The sequence below is a fragment of the Scyliorhinus canicula genome, chromosome 2 (assembly GCF_902713615.1).
Source record: "Scyliorhinus canicula chromosome 2, sScyCan1.1, whole genome shotgun sequence".
NCBI lineage: Eukaryota > Metazoa > Chordata > Chondrichthyes > Carcharhiniformes > Scyliorhinidae > Scyliorhinus > Scyliorhinus canicula.
In genome coordinates, this window is record NC_052147.1 from 144411031 (window position 1) to 144432444 (window position 21414).

The 21414-nt window shown below is 47.8% G+C and overlaps 1 protein-coding gene across 5 annotated transcripts in view; it reads left to right on the top strand.

Annotated features, from left to right (window-relative positions):
* Positions 1-21414, top strand: part of LOC119958886 (disintegrin and metalloproteinase domain-containing protein 23-like) — a 243561-nt gene that overhangs the window by 216332 nt on the left and 5815 nt on the right. For 3 of the 5 annotated variants that reach the window (XM_038787403.1, XM_038787435.1, XM_038787428.1), the window contains one exon: positions 5064-5154. The exons of 1 other annotated variant lie outside the window; for it this stretch is intronic. In XM_038787403.1, coding sequence (XP_038643331.1) covers positions 5064-5154 — 91 coding nt within the window. Of the gene's footprint in view, positions 1-2793; positions 2885-5063; positions 5155-21414 lie in introns of all 5 variants that reach the window. One more of the 5 variants, XM_038787411.1, reaches the window with a different exon arrangement.

Sequence of the window (21414 nt, forward strand, 5' to 3'; positions counted from 1 at the left end):
CTCTGAAGCTGAAAATTGACTCCTGCAAGTGTCATTCGTTTAGCTTTTAATTATTGTTGGAGATTTTAAAATATTTCAATTTGTTTTCTTTCTGTCTCTATTATCTCTCCTTTAATCCAATCGTACTTTACCTCACATTTTGCTTTCTGTACATGATTTTACTCTGGATTAATTATTCTAACTGTTAATTATTGGTTCAGATTGTACTGTTCTGGAACAAGAAGGCTTCTCATACGTATTATCAAAACTTTGCCTTGGCCACGTTGTCAGCTGAAGCAATCGAGCTATATTGGGAAGAGTTGAGGAAGGCAGCTTGCAGAGAAAAAGCTTGTAGTCAGAGTTTCTCAGCTAAAGTCTGTCTGTTAAAGGAACTGACTTTTCCAGCTTTCAAATAAACCTCAGACAGCAAGTGAGAACTAAACCGTGAAGAATTAACCATTAACTTACTCTCCCGGATTTCAGCCAGTCGGAAAGCCATTATTTGAATTTCTGACATCCCAGTTACAGAACGATGTGAGGATAGACGAGAACGTCAGTAGGCCCCCCCCCCCCCTCCCACCCTTCCCATACCTGTACAGTAGTGCTGAGAGCAGATGGAAATACCCTAGGGGGTAGCGAAGGTGAGTGGGTGAGGGTGGTGCAGATATTCACCAGAGACTAAACTGTCCTTCTCCCATTGGCATGGACTGTCCTCCACTCCGCCCCTCCCCCTAACCGCCCTCATTTCTGGGTCGCAGCCACTTCTGTGACAGTCAGCCAGCTTCTTGAATACAGCTGAGTTCCTTGCTAGGCTATCCCAGAGGGAATTAAGAATCAACAACATTGCTGTGGGTCTGGAGTCAAAGATAGACAAGACTAGGCAAGCAGGGCAGATTGCCTGCCCAAAAGGACATTACTGAACCAGTGAGTGTAGTTTCATAGCCACTATTACTGAGACTAACTTTCAATTCCAGATATAGTTTAAATTCAGCCATTATGGGATTTGAACCCTGGTCCAAAGGGTATTACTCTGGGCCATTTGATTACTAGTCAGTGACATTTATACTACATCACCATCTCTCCTTCTCTCGGCTGGGGCTCAGGCTCCCTTGGTATTAAGAGTGCCTTGAGATTGAAGCCACCCTAGGTGCAAGTTTGAGGAACATTCTCAGATCAGAGTAAAGGGAGCTTCATTCCGCAAGTACCCATGATATGGTTTTGGTTTTGCCATTAGACTAGTAATCCAGAGATCTAGGGAGCATGGTAGCACAGTGGTTAGCACTGTTGCTTCACAGCGCCAGGGTCCCAGGTTCGATTCCCGGCTTGGGTCACTGTCTGCGGAATCTGCACGTTCTCCCTGTGTCTGCGTGGGTTTTCTCCGGGTGCGCCGGTTTCTTCCCACAAGTCCCGAATTGGACATTCTGAATTCTCCCTCTGTGTACCCGAACAGGCGCCGGAATGTGGCGAGTAGGGTATTTTCACAGTAACTTAATTTCAGTGTTAATGTGAGCCTACTTGTGACACTAAAGATTATTATTATAATACCCAGGGGACCCGGGTTTGAATCCCACCACAGCAGATGGTGAAATTTAAAATAATCTGGAATGGAAACTGACTGTGAAACATTGTCAAATGTAAAAACCCATCTGGTTCACAAGTGTCCTTTGGGGAAGGAAATCTGCCATCCTTTCCTGGTCTGGCCTACATGTGACTCCAAACTCACAGCAGTGTGATTGACTCTTAAATGCCCTCTGAAATGGCCCAGCAACCACTCAGTTCAAAGGCAATTAGGGATGGGCAATAAACACTGGCTCGGCCTGCGACACTCCCATCCCCAGAACAAATAAAACAAAACATTGGGTGGCAATGGTTTTGGGGGGTGGGGGGAGGGGGGCTGCTTTGGTGCTAAATCTAGGCCATGAACTCTGAAAAATGTGATGTCAACCCCAGCCACACTCACACTTCAGATGGGCATGAACAGACTCTCACGAGACTCTCAAAACCCAATTGGAACTGGGTCAGAGACTCGCACCAGAAGGAGGCGGTTGACTGGGTTTGTTGGTGATTATTTTGGCAAAAGCACTAAGCCTATCAAGCCTTGTGAGGTTTCTGCACAAAAGAAGAGGAAGGAGAATCGACCAACGTCACCCTTTGAATCAATCTAAGCACCGTTTGATTCATTTTATTTTTCAGTGTCATTGCGCATTTCCAGATGTTTCCATCTGTTTACATCCATGTGACACATTTGGGTTGACCAGTGGAGGATTCCACTCATTGTTTTTTTTTCATTTTCCAAAGGGGCTATTAACAGCAGGTCCTGAATGCTGTCTTTTAACTATAACCCTTTGACTGTGTTCAGGCTCGCTTTTGACTCTCCTTTAGCCTAGAGTTACTACAGCTGCATGTCAAGCAAGCTGAAGCCAAATGCCTTTCTGTGAATTTGTCAGTTTGGAATCATATGTTAAAACGTACATGAACACACAAGAAAGAAAATTAAGCTGCTAATTCGCCATGTAAGATACTTTCTTTCCATACGTGTAGTTTTTTTAAAAATCCAGTTCTGCAGTAATAAAGCTTTTTTTTATTGAGCTAGTTCAGTTAATTACGTACAAAGCATATTCAGTCAATTTTATTTTCTTTGTTGTGAGATTAGTCCAATTTTTTGAATAAGCTACATTAAGAAAAACTTCAAAGTTGTACTTAAAAATATTATTTTGTTTCAAAGAAAACACAGCTTTTATTTTTGGTTTGTCTGTACAGTTTATCTGTTGACAGTTTTGCTTTAAAGTATCCCTTATCTTTCCCTCTATACAGTGAGCTTGGCCACTAACAGGCTCATAGGTGCAGTGGCAGGGACCATTCTGGCTCTGGGGGTGATATTTGGAGGAACAGGGTGGGGAATAGAGTAAGCATCCTTCTCGGTCTCAGAGTTTGGTATTGGTGCCAGTGTGTGAGATACATGTATGCACCCGAGGCCTTTCTGTGTGTCGTCTTATTGGCTTTGTGTCAGTGTGGTTGACTGTATTTCTGCGTCATGTGATTGACTGTGTCTGTGTCCTGTGATTTGCTCATGTAGTGTTGAAACCCTCTCCTTTCTGGGACATGTGGGGCATGAGAGAGAATCTAATTGGGGGAAAGGTTATAAAAAGCAGAAATGTGACATAGTATTCAAGAAGTCTTTTGGTTCCACTTTAAAATGGTGATGGACCTAACAAGTTTCCTAGCAACCAGTTCTGGCCCTTCACTGAAGCCTGTTTGACAAGGCCTTGAATGAGCAAGTCTCATTAGAAAAACATGCAGTGAGGATTTAGTCGGGTAACTAGCTACAGTGAGGCATTGGAACACCAAAAGGGTTGATATACAGAGACCGACCCAAAATTAACCGACAATTATCCAGACTTCCTACAAGCCACCTGGGCAGCATTATTATGGAGAAATTGGACAGTCTAAGGGTGTGGAGCAACCCTTTTTTAAATCTGGCTTTAAATCCAATTCTCCTCTCTCACCATGGTCATGTCAGCACAAGACCACAATGCAATAAATGCACAGTGATGAAGATTCAGTGGGACTGACCATGAAAGGTGCCTTCTCATTTGGCGCTGAAGAAAAAAAAAATATTTAGAAAGCCGCCACTGGTTGGCAGAAAATAAAATAAAAGTGAGGAAATTGCAGAGTGAGGAGTCAGTGATGGGACCAGTGCAGTGTTAACTTGCTGATTCAATTTTATTTGAACTAGATTCCTTACGTTTGTCAGTGAGGTGAAAGGGAGGAGATCACAAATTAGGTTATCAGGCTAATCAAAACCGGCACAAATGAAGCACTCCCCCCAGCCCCACAGCGGCTCATTTTCTATTGAAATGGCCAGATTTCCCCCCGCCCGCCCTGGGGTGCAGCACCTTGCCAACTCAGTCCCAAACACTACTACTGTTTGAAACTCCTGGACTCGCATGCTACCGCAATGCACTACAGAACCGTCATGGCGACCGTGTTTGCAATTTTAGGTTTGTTGCAAACAGTGCTCATTCCAGTTAGTTTAATTACTCAGGATAGATTATTACACTGGACCCAGGGCACTTATGTGGAAGTGCGACCCCATCTTTATCTGAAGAACTATTCCTCCGACTCTGCAGGCATCATGCCAGCAAATCAGCACTAGAGGCATTCGCCTGCCATTGGTCTGTTTGAAAATGACTGCGTGTGATCCAACAATATTATGATATAAGGCTTTAACTCTATTAACAAATGTTCTCCAACGTTTCTGATTGAATTAATTTATCCACATGCAGTTGTGGACTAATGAACACTTAAAAAATACTACTTAGTTCGTTGGGTTGAAAAAAACATCTTTGGTACAAACCTGCTCATACACGTAGTTAGTGCATGTTAAATCCTCAACAAAGAACACATCTCTAAGAATCATACATAAAATATAGCAGGAGGAGGCCATTCGGCCCTACGAGCCTGCCTGCCATTCATTATGATCATGGTTGAATAAAAATTAAGTATTGTCCAAATTTGTTGAAGTGTCCAATTGAAGTATACAGAGATCACAATCTTTCTTCACATACTTTTCCCCAATCTCCCTCTTTCTCCTTGGCCTCCTTGTCCCCTCTTCTTCTCGCTCTAAATCTCCCCACCTCTAGTCTCCATCTTCCATTCCCTCACTTCCATTCTCTCTCTCTCTGCCCCTCTCTCGCTGTTTCTTCCTCTCTCTCTGTCTCACTCCCCCTATCTCTCTCTCTTTCCTCTATCCCTGTAGAAAATTCCAGAACTGACTCGGCACCACATTTCCACAGTTGAGCAGTTGTCTTTGAGCGCCTTAGCTAAAAAACGGGTTTTATCTAAGGAATCCTCTTCACAGATCTAATCATCCAACCTTGTCTTCTTTTAAGATGTAGAGTGGGACCTTGGCGGTTTCATTTACTTAATGGTATTTTTTGCATGATGTAGTGTTTTAACATTGAAGTGATAAAAGTTTTGTTATTTGATTATTTTTATTAGCATGAACTAAAAATTGTATTCCCTCAAGTGCGACCTCGGTGATTGGTTCTGATGCTGTTTCTTCCCATGATCCTTTGTCACAGGTCCTAGTGCAACCAATCTTATAATAGGGTCCATCGCAGGCGCCATCCTGGTGGCTGCTATTGTCCTTGGGGGGACAGGATGGGGCTTTAAGTAAGCAATGTCGCATGTCTTATCTTCAATAGCTGTGGCACTACACTCTGCTTACGACACCAAGTTTTGAGGTCCTGCTACAAGATCTAACAAAAATAATAATTCTGGCTGAAAGATCGACTATTAATCTGAAGGGACAGCGCTGAAAAATTTGCTGTCTTTTTTTTCTTCCGTTTCTCTCTGTGACAAAAAAAATCCCAGGTAACGGAGAAACGTTCTTTTTCCATCAATCGGTCTGCAGCAGAACCACAGACAGTTTGGACTGGCCTAGCTCAAAGCTTGAAGTGCATGTTTTATAAAGTATATATATATATATCTTTAATTTGTGTCATTATCTGATATCCCTCGGTGATTTGCAAGACTGGTACATTGCAAAGTGGTTTTGATGCACTGATCAATTGTTAGTTGTGGGAAGGAGTCCAGATTGATTTCATTGGGATTCATCATGATCCTTATAGGATCTAAATGGGCATGGGAGACCTGTTGGGAAGAGGTACGTGGAATACAGGAAACTGGATCAACCATTTGTTTCTTTGTTTTGAATGCTTCAGTTGGCGTGCTATTGATTTAGCGGCCAGGCGACATCCTCCCTGCCTGCCTGGGGCAAGTTCTTCCAACCATCCCACCGGCAGCATCTTCCTATCCTGCTGATGGTGTACCCCCATCAAGGGTTTCCCAGTGACGTGGGGAAATCCCATTGATAGCGGCAGGACCAGATGGTCCTGCTGCCAGCCAACAGCAGGCCACCTCATGCCCCGGGGAGGCCAGAGAATCTTACCCCTAGTCTATGGGGACATATTGTCGCACTGTTGTTTCAGTATTCCACTCCTTGAGGAAGTTGACATGAAGCCGGATGAGAAAAAAAGATGGTAACTTGTGGGCATTGTGTGAGCATCAGGCGAGATCTTTGGCTTTTCACATTGGCGGGATGGTCCGTTCCCGCTGGAGGCAGACCCCTAGCCGTGGGTTTCCCGAAGGCGTGTGGTGGATTCAGTTGGATATCCCATTGACACGATGGCAGTCAACAATGGGCCGCCTCCTGCTGCCAGGAAACACACTGCGGAGTGGCCAGAGAATCTCACCCAAAATTTTATTTTTCCTAGAAGACATACTCCCCATGATTGTCATTGTTATATTTCTAAACCTCTTTGCCATTTGTCATAATACTTTTAAATTATTGTTCAGTAGAGATTAGTGAAGTCGCCTCAATGGTTCCATCATGTCAATTTTATCAATTTTAGAAATCAGCAAAGAAGGACAAAAGTATTTATTAAGAAAGGGAAAGTACAGTATGAAAGGAAGCTTGCAGAGAACATAAAGACTGACACCAAGGGCGGGATTCTCCCCTAACCGGCTGGGCGGGCCGTACCGACGGTGCGGAATCCTCCGCACCTTCAGGGGTTAGGCCGGTGCCGGCGGAGTGGGCGCCGTGCCAACCAACGCAGAAGGGCCTCCGTTGACCGGCTCGAGTTGCTGCATGCGCGGGAGCGCCAGCATGTGCTGGCGTCATCCCAGCACATGCGCAGGGGGGTTCTTCTCCACGCCGGCCATGGCGGACTGTTAGACCAGCCGGCGCGGAGGGAAAGAGTGCCCCCACGGCACAGGCCCGCCCGCGGATCGGTGGGCCCAGATCACAGGCCAGACCTCCGTGGGGGCCCCTCCAGGCCAGATCCCCCCACGCCACCTCGAGAAATCCGCAGGCTGCCCGCAGAGCCAGGTCCCGCCGGTACGGACGTGGTGTAATATACGCTGGCGGGACCCTCCGAAAACGGGCTGCCAATCGGCCTATTGCGGGCCAGAGAATCCACCAGAGGGGCCGCTGCCAACAGCCCCTGACCGGCGCAGTGCGATTCCCGCCCCAGCCGAAAAACCGGCGGCTGGGCGGGATTCACGCCGCCCCCCCCCAGCGATTCTCCAGCCTGGCAGGGGCTCGGAGAATCCCATCCCAAGTGTTTCTATGGATATGTAAAGAGGAAGAGATTAGTAAAGAGAAATGTAGGTCCCCTACAGACAACATACAGTGCAGAAGGAGGCCATTCAGCCCATCGAGTCTGCACTAACCCACTTAAGCCCTCACTTCTACCCTATCCCTGTAACCCAATAACCCCTCCTAACCTTTTTGGTCACGAAGGGCAATTTATAATGGCCAATCCACCTGACCTGCACATCATTGGACTGTGTGAGGAAACCAGAGCACCCGGAGGAAACCCACGCAAACACGAGGAGAACTTGCAACTCCGCACAGACAGTGACCCAGCGGGGAATCTAACCTGGGACCCTGGCGCTGTGAAGTCACAGTGCTAGCTACTTGTGCTACCGTGCTGCTTACCGTGCATAATAAGGGACAATTGAATACATACTTTGGTTCTGTCTACACAAAAAAGGACAAATCAGACACCAGAAATGTTGGAGAATGAAAGGTTTAGTGAGAAGGAAGAGCTGAGGGAAATCAACATTAGTAGAGAAATGGTGCTGGGAAAATTGATGGGACTGAAGGTGGATAATCCGCAGGGCCTGAGAATCTGCATCCCAGAGTGTTTAAAGAGGTGGCTCTGGAAAGAGTGGATGCATTGGTGGTCATCTTCCAGGATTCTATAGACTCTGGAACTGTCCCTGCAGATTGGAGGGTAGCTCACGTCACTCCAATTTTCAAAAAGGGAGGAAGAGAGACAGCAGTGAATTATAGACCATTAAGCCTAACATCGGTAGTGGGGGAAATTGTTGAATCCATTATCAAGGACTTTATAGCGGAACATTTAGAAAGCAGTGGCAGGATCAGTCAGAGTCGGCATGGATTTCTGAAGGGGAAATCACGCTTGACAAATCAGTTGGCATTCTTTGAAGATGTAACCAGTACAGTTGACAAGGGGGAGCAAGTCGATGTGGTATATTTGGATTTTCAGAAGGCGTTTGACAAAGTCCCGCACAAGAGATAATTGTGCAAAATAGAAGCGCATGGGATTGGGGGAAATGTATTGAGGTGGATAGAAAACTGGTTAGCAGAGAGGAAACAAAGATTAGGGATTAATGGGTCCTTTTCAAATTGGCAGGCATTAACTAGTGGGGTACCACAGGGAGTGGTGCTGGGACCCCAGCTATTCACAATTATATTAATGATTTGGATGAGGGAACAAAATGCAACATCTCACAGTTTGCAGACTATACCAAGTTGGATGGGAGGGTGAACTGTGATGAAGGTGCAGGGATCCTACAGCATGATCTGGACATGGTGGGTGAGTGGGCAAATCAATGGCAGATGCAGTAAAATCTGGATATATGTGATGTTATTCACGTTGGAAGCAAAAACAGGAAGGCAGATTACTACCTGAATGGTTGTAAATTGGGAGAGGGGAGTGTGCAGTGGGACCTGGGTGTCCTTGTGCCCCAGTTGCTGAAGGTAAGCATGCAGCTGCAGCAGGCAGTAAAGAAGGCTAATGGTATGTTGGCCTTCATTGCGCGAGGTTTTGAGTACAGAAGCAGGGAAGTGTTGCTGCAATTATACAGGGCCTTGGTGAGGCCTTACCTGGAGTATTATGTGCAGTTTTGGTCTCCTCTGAGGAAGGATGTTCTTGCTCTCGAGGGAGTGCAGTGAAGGTTTACCAGACTGATTGCAGGGATGGCGGGACTGTCATATGAGGAGAGATTGACTAGGTTGGGATTGTTCTCGCTGGAGTTCAGAAGAATGAGGGGGGATCTCATAGGGACTTATAAAATTTTAACGGGACTAGACAAGGTTGATGCAGGGAAGATGTTACCAATGATAGGTGTGTCCAGAACCAGGGGTCACAGTCTGAGGATTCAGGCTAAACCATTTTGGACAGAGATAAGGAGACATTTCTTCACTCAGAGTGGTGAGCCTGTGGAATTCATTACCACAGGAAGTAGTTGATGCTGGAACATTGAATATATTCACGAGGTGGCTCGATATAGCACTTGGGGCAAATGGCATCAAAGGCTATGGGAAGAACGCAGGATTAGGCTATTGAGTTGGATGATCGTGATGAAATCTCAATCGCGCAATAAAGAGGGCTAAAAGGGGTCATGAAATATCTTTGGCTAACAGGGTTAAGGAAAATCCCAAAGCATTTTATTCGTATGTAAGGAGCAAGATGGTAACTGGAGAAAGGATTGGCCCACTTAAAGACAAAAGAGGGAATTTATGCGTGGACTCAGAGGAAATGGGTGAGATTCTTAATGAGTACTTTGCATCGGTATTCACAAAGGAGAGGGACAAGACGGATGTTGAGGCTAGGGATGGATGTTTAAATACTCTCGGTCAAGTTGTCATACGGAAGGGGGAAGTTTTGGGTATTCTAAAAGACATTAAGGTGGACAAGTCCCCAGGACCGGATGGGATCTATCCCAGGTTACTGAGGGAAGCGAGGGTCGAAATAGCTGGGGCCTTAACAGATATCTTTGCAGCATCCTTGAGCACGGGTGAGGTCCCGGAGGACTGGAGAATTGCTAATGTTGTCCCTTTGTTTAAGAAGGGTAGCAGGGATAATCCAGGGAATTATAGACCTGTGAGCTTGACGTCAGTGGTAGGCAAACTGTTGGAGAAGATACTGAGGGGTAGGATCTATTCACATCTGGAAGAAAATAGACTTATCAGTGATAGGCAGCATGGTTTTGTGCAGGGAAGGTCATGTCTTACAAACCTAATAGAATTCTTTGAGGAAGTGACAAAGTTAATTGATGAGGGAAGGGTTGTAGATGTCGTATACATGGACTTTAGTAAGGCGTTTGATAAGGTTTCCCATGGCAGGTTGATGGAAAAAGTGAAGTCGTATGGGGTTCATGGTGTACTAACTAGATGGATAAAGAACTGGCTGGGCAACAGGAGACAGAGAGTAGTGGTGGAAGGGAGTGTCTCAAAATGGAGAAGGGTGACTAGTGGTGTTCCACAGGGATCTGTGCTCGGACCACTGTTGTTTGTGATCTACATAAATGACCTGGAGGAAGGTATAGGTGGTCTGATTAGCAAGTTTGCAGATGATACTAAGATTGGTGGAGTTGCAGATAGTGAGGAGGACTGTCAGAGAATACAACAAAATATAGATAGTTTGGAGAGTTGGGCAGAGAAATGGCAGATGGAGTTCAATCCAGGCAAATGCGAGGTGATGCATTTTGGAAGATCAAATTCAAGAGCGGACTATATGGTCAATGAAGGGTCTTGGGGAAAATTGATGTGCAGAGAGATCTGGGAGTTCAGGTCCATTGTACCCTGAAGGTGGCAACGCAGGTTGATAGAGTGGTCAAGAAGGCATACAGCATGCTTGCCTTCATCGGACGGGGTATTGAGTACAAGAGTTGGGAGGTCATGTTACAGTTGTATAGGACTTTGGTTCGGCCACATTTGGAATACTGCGTGCAGTTCTGGTCGCCACATTACCAGAAGGATGTGGATGCCTTGGAGAGGGTGCAGAGGAGGTTCACCAGGATGTTGCCTGGTATGGAGGGTGCTAGCTATGAAGAAAGGTTGAGTAGATTAGGATTGTTTTCGTTGGAAAGACGGAGGTTGAGGGGGGACCTGATTGAGGTCTACAAAATTATGAGAGGTATGGACAGGGTGGACAGCAACAAGCTTTTCCCAAGAGTGGGGGTGTCAGTTACAAGGGGTCATGATTTCAAGGTGACATGTGCGTGGAAAGTTTTTTACGCAGAGGGTGGTGGGTGCCTGGAACGCTTTACCAGCGGAGGTGGTAGAGGCGGGCACGATAGCATCATTCAAGAAGCATCTAGACAGGTATATGAATGGGCGGGAACAGAGGGAAGTAGACCTTGGAAAATAGGAGACAGGTTTAGATAAAGGATCTGGATCGGCGCAGGCTGGGAGGGCCGAAGGGCCTGTTCCTGTGCTGTAATTTTCTTTGTTCTTTGTTCTTTGCTCCTATCTTCTAGTATGTATGCATCTGCTTGGCTACCTGCAGCATCCTCTTCCCAGATGGTGCAGAAGCTATACTAGTGGAGCGGGGTGGTGGTGGTGGATTTTAAAGAATAAGAGGAATACTTCCACCTCTAAAGGAACTTGTGGATTGCAAATGCATTTTGTTGAAAAATAGAATCCCTAAGCTAGGGGAAGGGGGCCATTAACTTAGATATTTAGAGTGTGGTACAGACTACCCCCAACAGCATGTGTTTAATCCCCTTACCTGTTGAGGTAGTTCATGGGGGCCGACAATGCTATCATTTCCATAAACCATAATTAACAAACTCTGTCAACAAGGATGCTACCTGCCGAGAGAGAAGCTAGGTGAAGTATAGCTGGGAACTGTTTATAGGGTAGTCATCTATCTTTCTCTTAAGGCTACTGGGGAGGTATGGATAAATGGGAGGATACAATTTTTACTATATAATTAGTGTTGTTGACACAAAAATGCAACAGTTTTGCAGATGGAACTGCTTACAAATATGGTCAGGAGCATAACTCAAAAGCTGAGAATTTCCAATGGTTCTCCTTCGACTGGCTGCAGTATATGTAGTTTTTATTCTGTATTGTCTTTAACCTGCTGCTACTTTGTCTTTTAGAACTCATTGCAAAATTAATGGTTTGTGATCTTTGTTGTGTAACTTGTATATTGGTTTCTCGCAGTATTCCCAGGTTAGGCAGGTAGCTATCTATCTTATCAGCATGGTCAGTGTCTGAGAGTAAGGCAAACTGATTCTTCTCCCTGGAATCAATCATGCACCAAACTCCAGTTGCTCATCACGTTTGTCCTCAGCCACCTAACGTTGATTATCCAACAGCTCATATTTAGAATTTCCTTCCATGGCTTCCCCCATTCCTGTCTCTGTAATCTTCTTCAGACATCTGCCTTCCAAACTCTCCATTCCACGCTCTCACACTTTCACTTCACAACTAATGTTCCTGAGAATACCGCCCGGAAGTCTTTTTATCCCATTCATTTATGGGGGGAGGGGGGGGTCACTGGTTATGCCAGCATTTATTACCCATCCCTAGATGCCCTTAAGAAGGTGATTTAAAAAAAAAATTTAGAGTACCCAATTATTTTTTCCAATTAAGGGGCAATTTAGCGTGGCCAATCCACCTACTCTACACATCTTTTTGGGTGGTGGGGGCGAAACCCACGCAAACACGGGGAGAACGTGCAAACTCCACACAGACAGTGACCCAGGGCCGGGATTTGAACCCAGATCCTTAGCGCCGTAGGCAGCAATACTAACCACTGTGCCACCGTGCTGCCCTAAGAAGGTGATTCTGAACTGCCTTCTTGAACTGTGGCAGTCCATGTGGTGTAGGTATACCCACAGTGCCGTTATGAAGGCAGTTCCAGAATATTGACCCAGGTACAGTGAAGGAAGAGCGATACTGCTCCATGTCAAGATGGAGTGTGACTTGGAGTGGAATTTGCAAGTGGTGGTATTCCCATGTGCCTGTGCCCTTGGCCTTCTAGGTGGTAGAGGTCCTGGATTTGGAAAGCCCTATCGAAGAAGCCTTGGCAACTTGCCAAAGTGTATCTTGTAGATGGTGCACACTTTTCAGCTTTACAGTTGCTCTTCAGCTCTGGGCAGAGGATAATAGGTTGCCGGTCCACACTCACCTCTGGGTCTGAAATCCCGCTTGTAATCAAATGTCTGTTTTTGCCTAATGCTTTAGTCCTGCAATGAAAGAGTGCTGTAGTCTTACTGCTGTAATCTTTTGGATGTAGTGTTCAAGCGAGGCCCTGCCTGCTGGCAGAGGGAGTTGTCCTGGCAACTATTGTTCCCTTGACTAATTTTGTAAATTGACTGCTGTCTGGGCCTACTTAACAACACTGCCAAAGCCAATCAAATGCCAATAAAGTAATTTGGGGCGAATGTGAAAGGCTTTGTAAAAACCTTTCTCAATTCCTACTCAATCTGCCACTGGTATTGGGTTTTTCATTTCAGGCATGACTCCTAGGCAGAGTCAAGCAAGCATTCTCAAAGTTATCTGGAGTTCAACATGCCTAATCGAAAACTGTGGATGTTGTTAATCTGAAATGAAAGCAGAAATCACTGGAAATAATCAGCAGAGTATGACAAGATATATGGGCCTTGGAAGAACAACTTGGGTGTCACTCAGTCTCTCCTGCTTTACATTCCTGTTATGGGCCTTCCTTTTCTTCTCATCCCACTCAAAACCTGTTGCATTTCTAACCTTTTCCTGTTGTGCTGAAAGGTCACAGACCCTGAAATGTTAACTCTGTTTCTCTAACAGACACTGCCAGACCTGTTGCTCATTTCCAGCGTTTTCTGTTTATTGCAACATGTCTAACCTCGGATCTAAAAAGGACTCAATGTCTGCCTCTCGGAAGTCTTTGTTTTCATTATTCATGTGGCAAGCCAGCATTTTTTTTCCCATCCCTACTTGCCCTCAAGAAAGTGGTGGCCGACCACCTTCCTTACCCACTGCAGTCCGTGTTGTCTAGGTACGCCCACAGTGCTGTTAGGAAAGGTGTTCCAGGATTTTGACCCAGCGACAATGAAGGAACATCCAAGTTAGGATGATGTGCGACTTGGTAGGGCACCAGCTGATGGTGATGTTCTCATGCATCTGCTGTCCTTGTCCATCTCCATAGAATCCGTAGATTCCCCACAGTGCAGAAGGAGGCCATTTGGCCCATCGAGTCTGCACTGACCCTCTGAAAGAACACTCTGGGCTGTCTCCCCCACTCTATCCTCGTAACGCTAACTGACCTGAACATCTCTGGACACTAACATGCAATTTCAGCATGGCCAATCCACCGACAATGCACGTCTTTGGACTGTGGGGGGGAAACAGGAGCACCCGGAGGAAACCCATGCAGACGCAGGGAGAACGTGCAAACTCCACACAGGCAGTCACCAAAGGCCAGAATTGAACCCAGATCCCTGGTGCATTGAAGCAGCAGTGCTAACCACTGTGCCGCCATGCCTCCCACATCCAGGTGGTAGAGGGTGTGTGTTTGGATGGTTCTGCTGAAGGATCCTTGACGAGTTGCTGCAGTGAATCTTGTAGTTGGGATCCACTGCTGCCACCATGTGTAGGTGCCAATCAAAAGGGCTGCTATGTCCTGGATGGTGGCGAACATCTTGAATATTGTGAGAGCTGAAAGCATTCAGCCAAGTGGACAATATTCCATCACACTCCTGGCATGTATTTTGGAGGTGGTTGACAGGTTTTCGGGAATCAGGAGGTGAATTACTTGCCTCAGAAATCCCAGTCTCTGGCCATCCACAGTATTTTTATGGCTGATCCCATTCAGTTTCTGGTCAATGGTAACCTACCAGGATGTTGATAGTGGGCGATGCAGCGATGGTAATGCCATTGAATGTCAAATGGAGAAGGTTAGATTCTCTCTTGTTGGAGATGGTCGTTGCCTGGCACTTGTACGACATTAGTGTTACTTACCCCATGGCCATGTCTTGTTACATGCTCTCATGGGCTGCTTCACTATTCAAGGAGTTGCAAATGGGACTAAACACTGCAATCATCAATGAACACCCCCACTTTTGACTTTGTAATGGAGGGAATGAGGTAGCTGAAGATGGTTGGGCCTTGGACATTATCCTGAGGAACTCCTACAGCAATGTGATGATTGACTCCCAACAGCCATAACTATCTGTTACTGTGCCAGGTAGGAATCCAACCAGTGGAGAGTTTTCCCCCTGATTCCCGTGTTATTCCAGCTTTAGTAAAACTCCTCGATGTCGCACTTGGTTAAATGTTGCCTTGATGTCCAGGGCAGTCACTCTCACCTCACTTTTGGTGTTCAGCTCTTTAATGCACATTTGGACCACAGCTGTCATGAAATGAAATGAAATGAAAATCGCTTATTGTCACGAGTAGGCTTCAAATGAAGTTACTGTGAAAAGCCCCTAATCGCCACATTCCGGCGCCTGTTCGGGGAGGCTGTTACGGGAATCGAACCGTGCTGCTGGTCTGCTTTCAAAGCCAGTGATTTAGCCCAGTGTGCTAAACAGCCCCTAATGATTTCTGGAGCTGGCAGAACTCAGACTGAGCATATGAGGAGGTTATTGCTGATGAGTGCTGCTTGTAGCACGGTCAACAACACCTTCCATCACTTAGCTGATGTTTGTGATTGAACTGATGGGAAGCTAATTGGCTGGATTGAATTTGACCTACATTTTACTGATCAGGCCTCTAATTTTGCTTTCTTAGAGCAAATATTCCTTCCTCTCCCATCGCCAAGAATTGCCTTTCTTATTCTTGATTGCTGTTAGCTTTAAAGTTGCACTGTAGTTCTGAGGCACAATATGTCCTTGATGTGAGGAAGAGAAGCCTAACAGATGGTGTCTCAATAACCCATGAGGAATTTTGGCCAAAGTCACCGCTACATCTGATGCTGTACTTCCACACACTCGAGGATTCCCGTATCCTCAATTCTTGATAAGCTGAAACAGAGTTGTGTCACCACTTGCAAATTGATCTGCATGCAACATCTGGATTGGAGAATCTTCCTCCTGTAGAACGGAAGTGTGGTGAATGTGATTCACACCGGATTATAATCTGTATATACATGTGTCTGTATTGTAAGTGCAGTTGCACTACCTGTCCTCCAGGGGGAGTAGCTCTGGGAATGCTCGAGTTGTACAGGGCTTCTCCCTTGGCTCTGCCCAGGACTCCTCCCCTGGAAGCTGCTGTATAAAAGAACAGTGCCACATGGTCAGCCGGCCAGTTCACCGAAAATTCAATGGCTAATAGGCTGGCTCTGTTGTGAGTATATTAAAACCGCTATTCCAATCCTACAAGCACGTGTCCGTAGAATTGTTGGTTCCAACAATTTAATATACTCAGGAAACAGTCGAAGAAATCATGGAAGCAGCCCTCAAGCCTGGACGCCTAGAACTCGACCCAGAGGATGCAGAGGCTAAGGAAATTTTTTCCCACTGGCTGAGATGTTTTAAAGCCTACCTGGCAGAAGCCAGCACCGCTGGAACAACGGAGGAACAAAAACTCAGCCTACTGCACGCGAGGGTAAGCCACAGAATCTCCACACAGCTAAATCCGGCCAGTTCTTACACCGCAGCGCTGGCGATATTGGACAAAATGTACGTTAGGCCCATTAACAAGGTTTATGCATGCCACGTGTTTACGACCTGCCGTCAGCGGCCTACAGAAACGCTAGCCAAGATTGTAAGGGAATTGAACAATCTTTCCAATGACTGTAATTATCAAGCCGTTACTGCGGCGGAACATAGGGAGCTTGCTGTGCGGGACGTTTTCATGGCGGGCCTTAGATCTAACTATGTGCGCCAAAGACTGCTAGAAAAGGGGGCCCAAGACTTAGACACTACCGTGGAGGCTGCTACCACTGTGGAAGTTTCCTTCCGCAGCCTCACCTCGTTTCCCGCGGACCCCGCGACCTCATCGTGGACCCCCAACCAACAGTCCCCCCCCAAGCCTGTGCCGCATGGCCCCCCAGCTACTGCGCTGCCAAAGCCAGTTACTCTGCTGCCCCAGCCAGCTACCCGGCTGCTTCAGCCTGCCATTTCTGTGGCTAAAGCCAGCACCCGCGGCAGCACTGCCCGGCCCGTAACGCGACCTGCAGCAGCTGCGGGCGAAAAGGACACTATGCCAGAGTGTGTCTGGCGAAGAAAGCCCCAGCCTCTAACCCTCCCACAGCTCAAAGCACTCGTTCCCTGAATTCACAGGCCTGCAGGCCCCGAAATGCTGCAGCCTGTATGCCGACTCCGCCCCCACCCGACATGTGTGACTCATGGGGGCGGCCATCTTGGTAATCCTCCTCCATGCGGCCGGTCATGTGCGACTCATGGGGGCAGCCATCTTGGTAATCCTCCTCCATGCGGCCGGTCATGTGCGACTCATGGGGGCGGCCACCTTGGGATCCATCCCCTTCAAACTCTGAAACTCACATCGACGACTACGAACTCAGAGGGCAGTCATCACGGGGCCACTCCAGCACAGCTGATCGAGCCGCCAACTACCCGCAACTCAGCGCAGTCACCCTGGATCAATCCCGCCCCAAGCACCTACGAAGTTCGATGGCGGAGGTCCAGATCAACGGGTACAGCACGCCATGCCTCTTTGACTCCGGGAGCACCGAGAACTTTATACATCCAGAGCTGGTAAGACGCTGTTCGCTTTCTATTTTTCCGGTGAGCCAAACTATCGCCCTCGCTTCGGGCGCCCACTCAGTCCAAATCCAAGGACGCACCGTCGCTACGCTCACAATTCGAGGCGCTAGTTATTCTAAATTTAAACTTTATGGCCTGCCTGACCTCTGCGCGCCACTCTTATTAGGCCTGGATTTCCAGTGCAACCTCAAGAGCCTCACCCTCAGCTTCGGCGGGCCCCTGCCCCCACTCACTATCTGCAGCCTAGCCACGCTGCGCATCTCCCCCCCTCTGCTCTTCGCCAATATCACTCCAGATTGCAAGCCAGTAGCTACTCGCAGCAGGCGATACAGCCTACAGGATAGGGTCTTTATCCGATCGGAGGTCCGACGGCTGCTCAGTGAGGGGATCATAGAGGCCAGTAATAGTCCCTGGAGAGCTCAGGTGGTGGTCAAGACCGGGGAAAAATTTTGTCGACTATAGCCAGACCATAAATCGCTTTACGCTCCTAGACGCGTATCCCCTCCCCAGAATTTCAGACATGGTTAATCAGATCGCCCAACATCGGCTATTTTCCACGGTGGATCTGAAGTCTGCATACCACCAGCTCCCAATCCGCCTGGAGGCATTTGAGGCCGATGGCCGCCTCTTCCATTTCGGCGTCACTAACGGGGTCTCGGTGTTCCAACGAGCAATGGACCGAATGGTAGACCAGTACGGGCTGCGGGCCACGTTTCCGTATCTGGACAATGTTACCATCTGCGGCTATGACCAGCAGGACCACGGCGCCAACCTCCACCGTTTTCTCCAAACGGCACAGAAATTAAATCTCACTTATAACAAGGAGAAATGCGTTTTCCGCACAAACAGACTGGCCATCCTCGGCTACGTCGTGGAGAACGGAGTCCTGGGCCCAGACCCGGACCGCATGCTCTTAGAACTCCCCCTCCCTCATTGCCCAAAGGCCCTCAAACGGTGCTTGGGGTTCTTTTCATACTACGCCCAGTGGGTCCCTCAATATGCGGACAAAGCCCGCCCACTCTTTAAGGCCACACGATTTCCCCTGTCAGCTGAGGCGCGCCAGTCCTTCAGTTGCATCAAGGAGGACATCGCCAAAGCAGCAATGCGGGCGGTGGATGAATCCACTCCCTTTCAGGTTGAGAGCGACGCCTCAGAGGTAGCTCTAGCAGCCACTTTAAATCAGGCAGGGAGGCCCATTGCATTTTTCTCCCGTACCCTATCCGCTTCAGAACTCCGACACTCCTCAGTCGAGAAGGAAGCTGAGGCACTCTCAATTACGACAGGAAAGTTAGGTCAGTAATCAAAGGCTTTAATAAGCAGTGAACAATGGCAGCCTCCATGAGAAGTGTGCTCGCAAAATGGAGTCTCATCTTAAGTACTGTTTCCCAGGGGGCGTAGCCAGAGGCGGAGTCCCCCAGGGTTCCAAGCCTCTTAAAGGGGCAATGTATTCCGATCATCACAAGCCTCTTAAAGGGGCAAGGTATTCCGATCATCACAGAAGCACAAGCCATCGTGGAGGCTGTTCGTCACTGGAGGCACTACCTCGCAGGTAGGAGGTTCACCCTCATCACCGACCAACGATCGGTTGCCTTTATGTTTGACAACTCCCAAAGGGGCAAAATAAAAAATGATAAAATCCTTCGGTGGAAGATCAAACTCTCCACCTATAGTTACGATATTAAATATCGACCGGGGAAGCTCAACGAGCCCTCGGATGCCCTATCCCGCGGGACATGCGCCAGCGTGCAGATCAGCCGTCTGAAAGCCATCCACGTTGATCTCTGCCATCCAGGGGTCACCCGGGTCGCCCACTACATCAGAGCCCGAAACCTGCCTTTCTCCAACGAGGAGGTAAAAGCGGTCACCAGGGACTGCCCGATCTGTGCAGAGTGCAAACCGCACTTCTATAGACCAGACAGGGCCCACCTGGTCAAGGCTTCTAGGCCCTTTGAACGCCTTGCGATCGATTTCAAAGGGCCACTCCCCTCCACTAACAAGAACATTTATTTCCTCAACATCATCGACGAGTTCTCCCGATTCCCTTTTGCCATTCCATGCCCTGATATGACCTCCCACACAGTCATTAGGGCCCTGCATAGTGTCTTCACCCTGTTCGGTTTCCCCAGCCACGTGCACAGCGACCGGGATTCGTCCTTTATGAGCGACGAGCTGCGTCAGTACCTGCTCGACAAGGGCATCGTCTCGAGCAGGACTACCAGTTACAACCCCAGGAGGAACGGGCAGGTGGAGAGGGAGAATGCAACGGTCTGGAAGACCGTCCTACTGACCATCCGGTCTAGAAAACTCCAAGTCTCCCAATGGCAAGAAGTCCTCCCAGACGCGCTCCATGCAATCAGATCCCTCCTCTGTACAGCTACAAATCAAACCCCTCACGAGCGACTCTTCATTTTTTCTAGGGGCACTACCACGGGAGTCTCACTTCCGGCGTGGCTGAGGACACCAGGCCCGGTCCTCCTGAGGAAGCACGTCAGGGGGCACAAAACTGACCCATCTTGTTGAAAAGGTGCACCTCCTCCATTCCAACCCCCAGTACGCATTCGTGGAGTTCCCGGACGGTCGCCAGGACACAGTATTCCTTCGGGACCTGGCACCTGCTGGATCCAGCCCCCCCCCCCCCCCCCCCCCCCCCACCCCTGCTGAGGAACCTCTTACCCCGTTCCCTATGCTGCTGCCCCCGATTCCGCAAGCTCACCCCACCGGTTCCACGCGCCAGAACCAGCCCGCCCCCAGTCTCCGGTCGAGCCAGAGGTGTATAAAGTTCGGACGAGTCCCGCCCCGGAGTCTGCCATCGTACCCCAGCTCTCAACACCCACACAGCCTCCGCAAGAGGCTGCAACCCCTGTGCTCCGCAGATCGAAAAGAACAATTCATCCACCGGACAGACTAAATCTGTGAGCCACCACCCCCGCTGGACTCGATTTTTTCACAGGGGGTGAATGTGGTGAATGTGATTCACACCGGATTATAATCTGTATATACATGTGTCTGTATTGTAAGTGCAGCTGCACTACCTGTCCTCTAGGGGGAGTAGCTCTGGGAATGCTCGAGTTGTACGGGGCTTCTCCCTTTGCTCTACTCAGGACTCCTCCCCCGGAAGCTGCTGTATAAAAGATCAGTGCCACATAGTCAGCCGGCTAGTTCACCGAATGTTCAATGGCTAATAGGCTGGCTCTGTTGTGAGTATATTAAAACCGCTATCCTAATCCTACAAGCACGTGTCCGTAGAATTGTTGGTTCCAACAGGAAGGTTTCCCACATGTCCTGGGAGATATTGGCTACGTCAAGGTAATTGCTGGTCTCCTATCTTCCATAATTGAAATGAGCTCATCTAAAACTCTGCCTGTAACTCTCACCGAGTCCCGTTCACCCATCACCCCTGCCCTCACTACATTGGATCCCAGTCAGAAGGGGCCTCAATTTTAAAATTCTATTTCTTGATTTCAATTCCCTCCAAAACCTTGACTTTCCTGATCTTAACAACCCCTTTCAGCCCCAGGATCTTATGAGGCCTCTGCACCCCTACAGTTCTGGCATCTTGCGCATCCTGATTTTCATTGAGCCATTGTGGACAGCCATGTCTGAAGCAGCCTCAGCCCTAAACTCTTCAATTCTCTTCAAAAACCTTTTTGCCTCTCTACCTTTCCCTTCTAGATTTAAGATATTTCACAACAAAGCTCTTGGTCCTAATTTCTCCTCGTGCAGTGTCAATCTTTTTTGATTGGCCAACGAGTCTGTGAACTGTCTTGAAATTATGTTATGGGGTGTATAAGCTCAAGTTATTGTTGCCATGACAACTGCTATGCAAGATGTTCATAAAGCAAATGAGATTACACCCAGTCACTGTCCCATAGGAATGTCCATGATCTCGGAAGTGGCCATGTTTCTGCATCCCATGATTCCCTGCACAGTCTGAGTCAGTGTCCCAGTTGATAGCATTTCATTGGAATGTGCAAGTAGCAAAGTAACACTTCCAGGCAGGAGAGGATCTTTGGTCTATCTGTGCAGATCATTCCCTTGGTACATTGCTGTTAATATTGAATCCGATTTGTTGACCAGAATCTGAAAGGTTCCTGCTTTAAATCGATTGAGGTCTCTTGTCCCATATTTTGCTGTCCTGAGCTTTGGGGAAAATCTGTCCCTAGCGGAACCTAACATCAA